Source organism: Protopterus annectens, chromosome 7.part0 (genome assembly GCF_019279795.1).
Source record: "Protopterus annectens isolate FY-2018-M chromosome 7.part0, PAN1.0, whole genome shotgun sequence".
NCBI classification, from domain to species: domain Eukaryota; kingdom Metazoa; phylum Chordata; order Ceratodontiformes; family Protopteridae; genus Protopterus; species Protopterus annectens.
The window spans coordinates 884563856-884578693 of NC_056739.1; the positions used below are offsets into that span (position 1 = coordinate 884563856).

Consider the following 14838-nt stretch of genomic DNA (forward strand, 5'->3'; position numbering starts at 1 on the left):
GTCAGCAGTATGGCTTTTATAGAGGAACTGGTGAGAATCAGGAACCCAGTAATATCTGTCTGGTTTAACAGGGGCTGGAGGTAATGAGTCTGGATTAAGACTGGCTTCTGCGTACACATCATCCAAAATATCTAAGACAGGAGGAATAACCAGGGACCTATGCTGGGGAAGTAGTAGAAATTCCCTGAGCCTTTTCTTGGAATCTGAGTAATCTTGGCCTTCCCAGTGGAAGTGCTCTCTCAATGTATGCAGGGTTTCCCCAACAGAGAAGTCCTCAGGGGGGAGACCAAGGGAATAGACTCCTCAGCATCAGAGTCTTCAAATGGGGAATAGGTGTAATCCTGGTCCTCAGAATGGTCTGAAGTAATAGAAGCCTGGTCTGAGGAAGGGTAGTCTTCCTCCAACCTGGGTCTTTTGTCTGGGGGCGGGGGTTGAGAACCCCTGATGAGAGTAATCAAATCCTCAGCCATTTTAAGCATCTGTTTTTTAGGCATGGGGCCTTGAGAGGGGGTCTGAGGCCCTTGTTTTTTTAATTTTCATTGCAGCTTTAGACTTAGTGAATAATTTAATAGAAGAGGTTGTAGGCCTGAAAACACCTTCAGAAATGGCAGGCCTCACTGAAATTTCGGTTTCCCCGCCAAGAGTGGCGTCGGTATCTGCAGTGGGAATGGAGACCGAGGATCCTGCGGCCTCGGGTACTGAAGTCGCCGGTAAAATAGTTTCATCGGTAGTCAGGGGCTGCGTAGGCGCCTCGCTGAGAACCAGAGAACTGGTAGTCGGCCTAAGTGTGATCTCAGTACTTGGTTCAGGCCTCGGATGTCTATCCTTATCCTTGCGTTTTTTGCCTAAAATTGGCGTCAGTGTATCCGACGACATGATATAATTAAATTTTTTGCCAAAATAATGAAGGGCGAACTCTGCCCGGTGCTTAATAGTGCACTTGTTAAACCTAGCACAAAAACGGCAGGCCGAGACGTCGTGGTCTGGCCCTAAGCAAGGTATACAGTAAGAGTGGAAATCCTTATGCGGTATTTGCTTCCCACAAGAAATGCAATTATTAACTTTGTCTGACATCGGTCTGAGGCAAGAAAAGTTTCCCCAACGGGGTACTTAGCTTTAAAGAAGACTTCGGCTGAAATACTGTTCATAAATCTCAGGAGCTGGCCGACCGGCACTTGCGAACTGCTTCTGCTTCGGGCACCGCGCGGCAAGAAAAACTGAAGAAAATGGCGTCGGCTGCCTCTTTTATACCCCTGCCGCACTGACGTCAGGGAAGAAGCGATGACAACCGACGCCGGACCTAGACTTTGTAATTCGGCCGACTGAGGACCCGCCTGACGGCAGGATAACCCAAGTGTGATGACTGCAGCTGTATGCATGATGAACATCAGCTTTGACATCTAGGAAGCAAATTCAAGCTATAAAAACCAATTTGCTCTTCTGTCCTAACTTACAGTTTTGGAGTGACTGACTGTCCCCAAAACATGTTAGATGGATTAAACAGGAAAACAAGAAGAATGCTTCTTGCTCACCAAATAATTTATAAAAATCAGCACATATCAAGATTATATATTCCCTGTTCCGAAGGAGGGATAGGCCTCCTTAAAATTGATTACATGTATAGATCTGCAATCGTGGGACTGCACACATATCTGCTGACCTCACAAGACCCGAACGTTGTGAAAGTTCTGAAACATGAGAAGAATAAATCTAAGATCAATTCACTGCTTAGTCTAGCAGAAGCATATCAGTGTCAAGCAAAAATGGAAATCTAACCAGAAGTAGATAAAAAATCAGGCAGCAACTGAATGTGCCAAAAAATAAAAGAAAGAATATAAGGTGAAGGACCAGATGAGAAAACAAGAAATGTGGAAAATGCATAAATATAGTTGCAAGTATAGAAAACTTCTGGAAGAACCTCATGTTGGATTAGGATTGAACATAGGAATGGTTTAGGAGAGGCAAATTCAAACCAAGAGATGAAAGGTCAATATTGGCGACCCAAGATAGTGGGCTACATACACATTGGTTTACAAAGTCCATTGAATATGTGGGAGAAACAGACAAATGTAGGTTTTGTAAAACAGAATTGGAAACAGTTGCACACCTCGTTGCTGGTTGTGACATACTAATGGCAGAAGGACTATATACTGAATGCCATAATAATGTGGCAAGACTGTTGCACTGGGGAGTATGCAAACATTATGGTACTGAAGTGGCTGAAAAACACCGGAAACATGAGACACAAAGCATCATAGAAAATGAAGAAGTCTATATCACATGTCATCATCCATTACCAACAGTTCAAAAGACAGATGCTAGAAAACTGGATATAGTGGTCCATGAAAAGACGACAAAAGTAGCATTGATCATTGAAATTGCCACACCCAATGACTACAGTGTCTTGTGTACAGACAGATACAAAGTCATAAAATATCAGGATTTGCAGGCAGAAATAAGAGCAATGTGGAAGAAAGATACCTGGCAGTTCATATAGTAGTAGGAGCAATGGGTCTTATAAAAAAGAATCGACAATTGTATTTAGATATGTTACCAACACATGTAACCCCATATGAATTGCAGGAGTAATTACTGGGCACACTGCGTGTGCTGCAAACAGCACTTCTGGCTGACGTCAAAGATTGAAACAATACTAATTTCATGAACTTTAATCGTACTTTGACTTAGGAATGGGGTCCATTCCCATCACGGTATTAGAAACCCAACAGACTTGGAGAAATTAAAAAAACAGAAGACTAGTACAATGTGCTTTCCTGTCAAAAAAACACTGAACACATTGCCAACTGACACACAATCTAATAGCCTCTTGGCACAAGGGATATAATTGGGATCTTCCTTGCTTGCTGAGGTACCACATAACTGAGGTGTTATCTGATTGTAGCAAGATCACACCTCAAGAAAGGAAGTCTCATAGTGCCTGCAATACTGTGAGGACTACCCTCTTGGTGAGACCACATTCCTTTAAAATGTCCTTCCTTTGTAGTGCCCCTGACCAAAGAGGGAAGAAAAAGGGTCAGCCTATTTATACTGGGGGGGACTGAATCCACCACTCACACAAGTCTTACAGACTATGGACAGTCAGACAGGTAACTGAAGTGAGTGGACTGGAACCCACTGCATTCTGAGTGTCCACTTTAGTACTCTCATTTGATATATGGCTTAAGGAACAAGCATTGTTGCTGCTGCTGCTGCTGCTGCTGCTGGGGAATTGTAGCCTGAGGGATAGAAGTCTTTGCGCAGGGAGTCTTGTAATTTTTGTTATGATCTCCAGATGGGCAGCCTATGCCATCTAAAGATGAGTATGGCACCAGGTTTGATTTTTCAAAGGTTAATAAAATACTAGAAGATGAAACACAAATGGAGCAAGTAATCTCCTGCTAAAATAAGGGATTATTTTGTATCTGCAGTAAGGAGACAATCATAGAGATATGGGAAAATCAAGAACCCCTTCAGCCTGAGATGGGCTACGACTGCCAACATGCACTTGATGAACACATAGGAGTCTGGGGTAAGGCCAAAGGGCAGGAATTGGAATTGGTAGTAAATGGCACATGGACTAAATGGGGAAACCTTCTGAACTGCTTCATAATTTTTATGTATAGGTAAGCAACCTAAAGGTCCATCAAGCACATCTGACAGGATAAAGATGAAGATAAGAAAAAAAAAAAAAAAAAAAAAAACACAGTTTTGATTGAGTCAAGTATCACTAATGTGGAAGCCAACTAACACGAGTGCTGGAATAACCAAACACAAATGCATATGAAGAGACTGCTAGGGAAATGAGACATGAAGCTACTGCACAATTAGGGAGCATAAGCAGCCTGGACTGCAAAATCTATCTGTGCAGCAATATCTGCTTGTGGACTTCAAAGAAAGTTGTCCAGGATGGCACTATAAGGGCCACCAAGGATATGCCGCATGTGATTGGCACATGTGAAGGAAATGACAAAAGGTGCATCATGAGAATATGCAGGCCATGTAGGATATGGTACAAGCCACTCATACCATCACTCATGATAATTACTGCCCAGTGTCCATGATGTAGAGGTCTGGAGTACTGATTGCAACCCAGGTGACCTGAGATTGATTAGTGCCTTGGGTGCTGGAGGAGACAGAATGGAAAGAAGAAGCATTTTGTCAGCTCTCCTATTCTGGGAAGGAGAGGTGGGATTGCCATCTGTAATCTGGCACTCCCAGACAGTTAACAGGGCATGCCATGACTACAAGACAGACTGCCATTAAAATATGGCATTAGAGGGTAGGGTGGAGCTAAGTGATATTACATGCAGTGAGACATCACCAGCTCTGCTCAGTTAGAACATTATAAAAAAATTACAAAAAAAAAAAATCTCCTGTTTATATGACAGAATATATGACACTGCAAGAAACTCCACTCCATTTTACCACGTCCCTTTCCCAACCCACCTACAGCTAAAGTGGTCCAAGGCCCAAGAGACAATATCAGGGACACTACAGAGTAACTGCAGCAAAGCAGCAGATGGACAGTTGTAAGGTATGCAATGCGGGAGAGACCCAAACAATAATTAATTAATTAATTAATTAATTAATTAATTAATTAATTAAAGAAATGTAATGAGTCTGGCATAGTATGGGTATGCACAACTGTAGCCATAGCATTGCACAGAAGACAAGCTGCTAGTGACTTCCAAAATTAGAGGTGACACAGCCAAACAAGGCAAATGCAACTGGCAGCATTGTCAGACAAAATCTGGTAAGCCCTCCTCCCCACCACCACCCACTTTGCCACATGGTATCTGATATCTTGCAAATGTGTATGGCACAATACAGCTTTTGCTTGGGCATGAATAGAAACCACCATGGTATATGGCATATCACTCTCTCTCTGAAAGAGGTTATGATACAAGTGCCACCTACAGCTAGTGATGGTGTGGACAGCAGAGCTGATATAACTGTCAGCCCTCTTGCAACAACCCATGGCTACCTCCGTAACACCCACTCTGAACTCTACGTGAACATCCTAGCATGGTATTCCTCTGTGGCAGTCAGGTTGCAGCACAGGCACATATAAGCCTCTGAAGTTTTGATTGTGATTAGGTATAGTCATGGATCTTCACCAGCAGTACACGGTGAACACACCCCTAAGTAACTGTGAGGGTGTGTCTGCCATACCAACATTGATACACATGTCCTCCAGCTAGTATGTCCCCATTACTGTGACTTGTGTGGGCCCTGTACACTGAGCAGGTGATAACATTTCTCTCAAATGACAGTTTACTACTGTTGCTGAATGTGATGATGCCTGATGCATGATGCACACAGGGCAACCAGTTGTCAGCATATACTGTTTCTGTCACATCATCACAACACAGGTACTGCATGCCTCGTGTTACTCTAGGTGTAAGCTTGTACGTATGTCTACTAAAGCTTTCATGGCCAGATGATGACTGGAAGATGGAATTTGTCTCCTGGTCAACTGTAGTAACAAACATACACAGCACATGGGTGAAAAGCTGCATGGGGCATGGCATATGCTGTTGGAATGTTCCAGAGGCTGGTGCACTCGACAATAGGCATTTTTTTCAAAGGTACAAGAGAAATGAGTTCTACCAGCAGGCTACATGTCTTTATTTGTGGAATATATACTTGGCATATGACCTGTATTAGTATTCAGGCTGTAATGGCTTTGATGTTCCAGATATGTTGCAAAGTTTTACTGAACTGCAGACTGTTTTTGTTCACAAATGCTGCACTATATCCTATTCTTTCCATATACTGTATCTGAATCCAGCCCTAATATGTACTTTGAAACAACCCAAACAGCATAAAAAAATCTGGATTATAAATAAACACACACACATATATATATATACCAGGAAAATGTCCTAAAGCAGTCCACTTTGCTGAAAATCCCTCCAAGCAGCTGTCCATCTGAACATTAAAACTCCATCAGTTCTGGTCTCAAAACACTTTGTCTTGCACAAGCATAATCACATAGGGTTGCCTGTAACAGGCCAAGGCCTACTCTATGGTCAGCCCCAGTACTCTCTCTCTGCCTACAAGCTTCACTTCTAACCCTTAACAATGCATCTAATTTCTCTCATGACAAAACATTAACATTAATTCTCCATCTAGGACTCATCTCCTAATGAGCTGTTTTAGTGCTCCCAATCCTAACAACTTACTATTTATGCTCTAGTTTACAAACTACCTGACAGGTAAAATATGTGCAACAAATGCTTAGAAAAACTTTACAAAAAATGTGTACAATAACTGTGCCTGCCTAACGCTTCAGGAAAGAGAGGTGGCTTGAATGCAAGATATTCACTGAAACAGGCATATAACTCAGTAATACAAAAAGAAAATCTACCTCACCACCAAAGAGTGCTTCACGATCATAATCAGCATTGTGCTCTCCATCCACATAATGTTCTTCACTCAGGTGACTGTGTTTGTGAGCCAAGTGAGCTGAACAGAGAACGGTCATTATGCTGCTCACAACCAGCACAGCATGCATTTGTATACAAGTTACAGACCTAAAAGCATAAACAAAAGTAGTCAATTAATGACATGGTCAGTGTTTTAACAAATATGATACATCTATTTTCTTTATTGCATAGTAAGCCTTTCTTACTATGTAATTAGAATATTCTGAAAAGCTTTAATGAATGCAAATCTGTTAGAATGTAAAGAAAGTCTGGCAATATAGTTAGGTTATAAAACACAGTATATTTTTACTTTTTTAATACATTTTACAGAGTGCATGATGTCCTTATCACAGCAGACCTGAGAGTTAGGAAAAAAAAAGAGAGCCTCTTGAAGAAGACATCACTTCTAAGGGTCAAAATCAAATGGACTTCAGTTCTGATAGCTATTTTTATCTAGCAGGACATCAGTAGGGAAGGAAGCCTGAATAGATGAATACAGGCCCACTATGGTGGTCATATCTGAATCCTGGCAAGTTACTTGATACTACAAAGTCATCTCAAGTTGATAAGGAAAAGCATGGCAGGGAAAATCATGGGTTGAGATGAGTATTGATGCTGTGGAGGAATATTGAAAGGTGCTAGGCACATCAGGAACAGGGCTGAGGCCAATAAAATCGAATCAGTGCTCAAGGACAGCTTGATAAACCTACATAAGCCTACTGGTACATATTGTTCCAAAAACAACAAAGTAAAGACTGGATTATGGAAAGTAATATTATTCTTGGGAAAGTATATTCTGTTTCCCTTTTTTATAGGCTCTCATGTAAGTACTAGGTTAGCTGCCCTTGCAGGCCATTTTAAGCCAATCCAGTTTCCCCTTTTGAGCTTGAATCAACCTATCCCATTTGGTTAGAGAATGGCCTTACCCATCCCATGGTCAATAATTACATATTTCCCATAATGAGAATAAATGGGATCATACCATAGATAATTTGCAGGGATCCTTGTATGAGATAATGCATTTAGAAGCTGCTAATGCTCAGCAGTAGTTTACAGGGCAGTCCTGGGTAAATTTTCCATCCATAGATCCAAAGTGCACTTGAATATGGATAGCCAATAGAACAATCTTTCACAGTTCTGAAGTGTGTTTCAAATTATTCCTGAACCATCTGTAAGAAACTGTACAGTGTCTATGTATAGGATGAAACTTCCTGTGCCTACTAGTATACTGTATCATATCACTGTTACTGAGACTATGTATAAAAAAAATGCCCTATATTCTGTAGGATGATGTCTTATATCAGTAAGAAATTATACTTTAACTATATATGAGATGCAGCTACATGTGCTTACTGTTATACAGTTTGGTATTGCTTCTTACTTTGACTATGTATGAGTTTTAACTATAGGAGACTATGGTTCTGATGTAGTGTTATTACTTTTATAAACTAACTGTAGATTGTTTATCATTTGGAGCTTTTCTTCTTGGGTCTCTGCTGAAAAAGGGTATCTGCCCAGTCAACCTAACCCGGTTAACAAATGTCAAAATAAATAAATAAATACACGCATACTGAAAATAGACGGTCAAAGAATCAAATACACTAATTTACAAATAAAGTAAACTGGCAAAAAAAAACGCAGAACCAAAAACTTGTAGTAAATAAGCGGTCCAGGCAAAGTACAGTTGTGTACACTTACCATAAATGTAGATGTTCGAGTGTATTCACTGTTGCAGTCATTACATTTGGGGGTAATCTGCTGGCAGGTTGCCCTCAGTTGGCCTGAATTCCAAAGTCTTGGGTCCTGCGTCGGTTGCGGTCTTCTCTTCCATGACGTCAGGTCGTCAGGGGTAGAAAACATGCAGCCAACGCCATTTTCTTTAGTGTCAGGTGCCCCAAAAGTAGTATTATATATATATATATATATATATATATATATATATATATATATATATATATATATACACACACACACACACACACACACACACACACACACACACACACACACACACACATGCATTAATATAAACTTTACCTTCATCTACAAGCAAATACACCACATAGGTTGCAGAAGATAGAGAAGGAAAGATAAACTGTAGAATGACAGGGGGATGGTGGGGGGGTAACATGGACTGCAACAGTGAATACACTCGAACATCTACATTTATGGTAAGTGTACACAACTGTACTATGTTCTTCGTGTTTCACTGTTGCAGTCATAACATTTGGGTAGAATCCCAAAGCTATGGTTGGCAGGCTGGAGCTAAACAGCATTAGGTGCGGCTATAAGGCCCTGTAGCACTGCAATGGCAAAGCCTGCCCTGGACGAGTAGAGAGGCAAATGGTAATGCTTTGTAAAGGTGTGAACAGAGCTCAAAGTAGCAGCCTCTAGAATGTCTTTTGTTGGTACTCCTCTGAGAAAGGCTGCTGAAGTAGCTGCAGCTCTGGTGGAATGCGACCTAATGCCCTTGGGCACAGGTTTACCATGGTGTAAGTAGCAGAAATGGATGCAGTGGCTTATTCACTTTGAAATTGTCTGCTTGGAAATAGCCTTTCTTCCTGATCCTGCAGCATATGACACTAGTAATTGCTCAGTTTTTCTTAAGAGCTTTAGTCCTGCTCAAGTAGAACCTTAGCTGTCTGTGTACATCCAAGGAATGCAGAATTCTCTCTCCTTTGTTCTGCGGCTTTGGAAAAAAAGTTGGCAGGTGGATTGTTCGGTTAAGAGTCACACTGGAAAAGTACAGCTTTGTACCTACCATAAATGTAGATGTTCGAGTGTTCACCCTGCTGCAGTCATCACACTTGGGTTATCCTGTTGTCAGGCGGTCCCGCAGTCGGCCGGAATTGTCTTGGTCCGGCATCGGTTGCTGTTGCTTCTTCCCTGACGTCAGTACGCCAGGGGTACATATAGTGCAACCGACACCATTTTCTTCAGTTTTTCTTGCCCCAGATGTCAGGTGCCCCCAAAAAGGTGGTCAGTAATTAGTACCAAATTGAGAAACCTTTGCACAAACACAAAATCCCTTCAACTATAAGCAAATACATCAGTAAGGTATTGAAGAGATTTTGCCAGTAGATCAGAGGGGATTGAGGGAGGGTAACCTGGACTGCAGCAGGGTGAACACTCGAACATCTACATTTATGGTAGGTACAAAACTGTACTATGTTCATCATGTTACCCTGCTGCAGTCATCACACTTGGGTTGAATCCCAAAGCTAAGGATGGGAGGAGGTATCATAGAGGGTTAGAGGAGGCTATAAGGCCCTGCAGAACTGCAGTGGCGAAGCCCGCCCTAGTCTTAGAGTAAAGAGGTAAGTGATAGTGTTTGTTAAAGGTGTGTACTGAACTCCAAGTTGCAGCTTCTAAAATCTCCTTGGTTGGTACCCCCCCTGAGGAAGACTGTAGAAGTAGCTGTTGCCCTGGTAGAGTGGGACCTAATGGTAGCAGGAACTGGTTTTCCATGATGAGTATAGCAGAAACGTATGCAATGACCTATCCATTTGGAAATGGTTTGCTTTGATATAGCCTTCCCTTGAGAAGCTGTAGCATAGGATACAAAGAGCTGGTCAGATTTTCTGAAAGTCTTAGTTTTGTCCAAGTAGTAACGAAGTTGCCTGTGAATGTCCAAGGAATGCAGGAGTCTCTCACCTTTGTTCTGTGGATTTGGGAAGAAGGTGGGTAAGTGGATGGTTTGATTTAAAGCCACACTGGAAACCACCTTAGGCATAAAGGAAGGATTAGTTCGTAGAGAAACTCTGTCTTGATGAAAAATGAGGAAAGGTTCCACTGCCATTAGTGCCTGTAGCTCTGAGACTCTTCTAGCTGAAGTTATTGCTAGCAGCAGGGCAGTCTTCCATGATAGGAAATGAAGATCTGCAGAGAAAGCTGGTTCAAAGGCAGGTAGCGTTAGTTTTTCCAGAACAAAACTGAGGTCCCATGTTGGTGTAGGAGCTCTCCTGGGTGGTCTAATGTTTTTTGCCCCTCTGAGGAACTGCCTTAGAAGTGGATGTGAAAATAAAGGTGGATCCATGTTGTAGTGGGCTGAAATAGCTGAAGCATGGATTTTAATGGAGGAGAAAGAAAGTCCTTTGTGCAACATCTCAGTTAAATACTGTAGAATGTGAGGCATGTGAGGCTGAATTGTGTCTTGGCCTTTAGCTTGGTTCCAGGCACAAAACCTTTTCCATTTGTCCGAATAAGCCTTCTTGGTGCTTGGCCTCCTGACTTCCAGAATAACATCCAGAACTGCTTGGGAAAGAGGAGCTGTCTGGATGCTTAGTTGATTTGCCATGCAGCCAGATTTAAGGTTTTGAGCTGGCTGTGAATAATCTGATTGTTTTGTTGTGTGAGCAAATGGGGAATTTGTGACAATATCCATGGTGGGCCGTGGGCCATATTCCTCAATAGCAGGTACCAGTGCTGGTGTGGCCAGTCTGGGGCTATGAGAATCAGTCATGGTCTCTCCTTTTGACATTCAGAAGTACCTTTGTGAGGAGAGGCAATGGAGGGAAGGCATATACTGTCAGGTTTTTCCAACTGAAAGAGTGTGTCCACTTTCCAAGCTTGATGGTGAAGTGTCCTTGTACAAAATTTTGTTAGTTGATAGTTTTGAGGACTGGCAAACAGGTCTGTGTGGAAGGCCCCATTTTTGAGTTATCATTACAAATATTTGTGGATCTAGTTTCCACTCGTGGGGATCCTTGATGTTTCTGCTGACGTCGTCTGCCAATGTGTTCTTCTGTCCTGGCAGGAATTGAGCTTGTAACTGAACTTGGTAAGCCAGAGCTGTGTTCCATAAGATCATTACTTGCCTGCATAGAGGGTATGAATGTGTACCCCCTTGTTTGTTTATGTACCACATTACTGTGGTGTTGTCCGTCTTTAAGTTGTCCTGGATGTAATAGATCCTTGAAGGCTATCAGAGCTTTCTGTACAGCTAGCATATCTTTTTGAGTGATGTGCAGATTCCTTTGATCTGCAGTCCATACGCCTTGAATGCACTGTCCTGCCATGTGTGCCCCCCAGGCGTAATCTGATGCATCTGTTGTGATAGTTTGCCTGGCTGGGGGCAAGGTGAAAGGCTGACCCTTGTTGAGGTGACATGCCTGTGACCACCATAGAAACTCCTGTTGTAGGCAGGGAATGAGAGATATCATTGTGTCCAAGCTGTGGCTGTGTTGAGACCATACGCTTTTTAGGTACCACTGTAATTTCCTCATATGCAGCTTTGCAAACGGTATTATTAGTATGCAAGATGCCATGAAGCCCAAGGCCTGCAGAATTTTTCTTGCAGTTAATTGGGTCTTTGTTGCCATTGTTTTGAAATATTGAGTCAGTTGTAGTTGTTTGTCTGGCGTAAGATAAGCCTTCTGGGGCGTTGTATTCAAGCTGGCACCCAGGAATGTCATATTTTGTGAGGGTACTAGTTTTGACTTCTTTTCGTTTACTGTGTACCCCAGGCAATTTAGTAGATGTTTTACAAAAGCCAGATGATGTAAGAGAATGTCCTTGTTTTCTGCTTGGATGAGGCAGTCGTCCAGGTATGGGTATATTTGAATTCCTCTTTGTCTGCAGTATGCAATTATTGGTGCCAGGCATTTTGTGAAGACTCCGGGCACAGTAGATAAGCCAAAGGGCAGTGCAGAGAATTGGTAATGGGTTGAACCTGTAATGAAACAGAGGTATCTTCTGCAATGTTGTCTGATAGGGACATGCAGGTATGCCTCCTTGAGGTCCAACGTTACTAGCCATGCTTCCTTGCCCAACATGGGAAGTAGCTGCTGTAGTGTTAGCATCTTGAATTTGGGTACTTGTAAGGGTTTAGAATTGAATGGTCCAGAATTGGTCTCCAGGCATTGTCCTTTCTGGGCACTAGAAAGAGTCTTGAGTAAAATCCTTGGCCTTGCTCTCGAGTAGGTACCAGTTGAATGGCTCTCATGTCCATGAGGGCTGTAATTTGCTTTTGTGCCTCTGCCCATTGATTTTGTGGCAGGTTTGGCATTCCTCTTTTCATTAGCAAGGTGTGGAAATGGAATCTGTATCCTCGTAAAATTATGTCTAGGACCCATTTGTCCTTTGTGACAATGTGCCAGTTGTCTGAAAAAAGTGCGAGTTTTCCTCCCAAGGGGGCTGCCAAGAGAGTGTTGCTTGGCCAGATGAGGTGCAAGTCATTGAGTTTGCCTTCTGGTGGATTGGGACCTGTCTTCTCCTCCCTTCTGTGTTGTAGTGCCCCACTGGTGAGGTTTGTACTGGGCTTGTGGTTGTCCTCTGCCCCTTGGACGTCTGTATTTACCCCTCTGTGGTCTGTCAGTAGCTGGAAAGGACCAATTTTTTGTTGGCCAGTTTCTGCTGAAGCAAGGGGGTTGTACCTGTAGGAAATCTTTGACTGTCTGCATAGATTTTGCCTTATCCTCTATTTTCTTTAAGACTTCTTCTGCTTTAACTCCAAAAAGAACATCCTGCTGTAAGGGAGCATCTAGAAGTTTTGCTTTAACATGATCAGGCAGAGTTTGTTCCTTTAACCAAGCATGCCTACGTTTAACGAACCCAGTGACAGCTGCTCTGCAGGAGGCCTCCAAAGAATCAAACTCACATTGTAAGGTGTGTGTTTGCCCACCTGTTCAGTGGCGTGCAACAGATCCTGTATTTCTTTCAATTCAGATTGTTGAGGGAGAGTGATTATTCTTTGCTTTAACTGAGGGAGTAGGAATTGCTGATACTTAAGCATGTGAAATTGGCAATTTAGTGCCCTCATAGCTAGTGTGGCTGAGGTGTAAACCTTTTATCCCCCACCTGTCTAGTGCTCTGGAATTCCTCTCAGAAGGTACAGGATTTTTAGCCATAGAAGCCTTAGCCCCCTTGGGACCCTGGGAGATAGTCTCTGGGTCAGCTACAGGGCTTTTGTAAAGAAATTTGTGGGAATCAGGCACTCTATAGTATCTGTCAGGCTTAGCCGGAGCAGGAGGTAGAGAGTCTGGGTTCAAACTGGATTCTAAGTAAACATCATCCACAATGTCCAAAACTGGTGGAATGGCAAGTGGTCTGTGCTGGGGGAGTAAAAGAAACTCTCTGAGCCTTTTCTTCGAGTCAGAGTAGTCCTGACCTTCCCAGTGAAAATGTTCCCTCAGTGTGTAAAGTTTCCCCAAAGGAGTAGTCTTCAGGAGGAGAAGCTGAGGGAATAGAATCCTCAGCATCAGAATCTTCATAAGGGGAGAAGGAGTAATCTTGGTCCTCAGAGGAGTCTGAAGAAATGGACACTTGTTCAGAGGATGCATAATCTTCCTCTTGTCTAGGCCTTTTGTCAGGAGGGGGCTGGGAACCCCTGATTAAAGAGATCAAATCTTCAGCCATTTTGAGAATCTGTTTCTTAGGCATGGGGCCTTGAACAGGAGACTGAAGTGCAGTCCTTTTTGATTTAATAGGAGTCTTCGTCGTAGGAAACGTTTTAATGGTAAGCGTCGTCGGTCTGAAAACGCCTTCAGAAACTGATGGAGTTTCTGTAGCACCGACGTCTTTTGCAGCAATGTCGTCGGTAGGGCCTGAACTAAATGGCTGCGTTGGCCTGGTACATTCCGCCAAAATTTCCGTAGCGGTCTCGGGTTCCAGATCTGCGGTAGTCAGGGGCTGCATCGGAGCCTCACTGAGGACCGGAGAACCGGAGACCGGACCAGCCGAGGCCTCGGAATCTGGCTTAGGCCTGGGCTGTCTGTCCTTATCCTTGCGTTTTTTGTGCACGCCGGTAGTCGGTTGCTCCGACGGCATGGTGTAGTTAAATTTCCTACCGAAGTAGTGTCATGTGAAATCAAAGCGTCTTTTAATAATATGCTTATTAAACCTAGCACAAAAATGACAACTAATGAAGTCGTGGTCTAGGCCTAGGCAAGGTATGCAATAAGAATGAAAATCCTTATGAGGTATTTGCTTCCCACAAGAAATACAATTGTTAACTTTTTCTGACATCGGTCTGAGGCAAGAAAAGTTTCCCCAATGGGGTACTTAGCTTTATAGAAGACTTCGGTCTGAAATTCGAATTTGAAAATCTCAGGAGTCGGCCAACCGGCACTTGCAAACTGCTTCTGCTTCGGGCACCGCGCGACAAGAAAGACTGAAGAAAATGGCGTTGGTTGCACTATATGTACCCCTGGCGCACTGACGTCAGGGAAGAAGCAACAGCAACCGACGCTGGACCAAGACTTTGGAATTCCGGCCAACTGCGGGACCGCCTGATGACAGGATAACCCAAGTGTGATGACTGCAGCAAGGTAACACGATGAACATCCACCTTAGGCATAAAAGTAGGATTTATCCTCAGAGACACCCTGTCTGGCTAAAATATGATAAAAGGCTCTACAGCCATGAGGGCCTGTAGCTCAAACTCTTCTTGCTAAAGTAATTGCTAGTAGCA

At 43.0% G+C, this 14838-nt stretch overlaps 1 protein-coding gene across 2 annotated transcripts in view; it reads right to left on the reverse strand.

Moving 5' to 3' along the window:
* Positions 1 to 14838, reverse strand: part of RCN2 (reticulocalbin 2) — a 436021-nt gene that overhangs the window by 357578 nt on the left and 63605 nt on the right. For both annotated transcript variants that reach the window (XM_044077463.1, XM_044077464.1), the window contains exon 3: positions 6371 to 6536. In XM_044077463.1, coding sequence (XP_043933398.1) covers positions 6371 to 6517 — 147 coding nt within the window. In that variant the 5' untranslated portion in view covers positions 6518 to 6536. The remainder of the gene's footprint in view (positions 1 to 6370; positions 6537 to 14838) is intronic.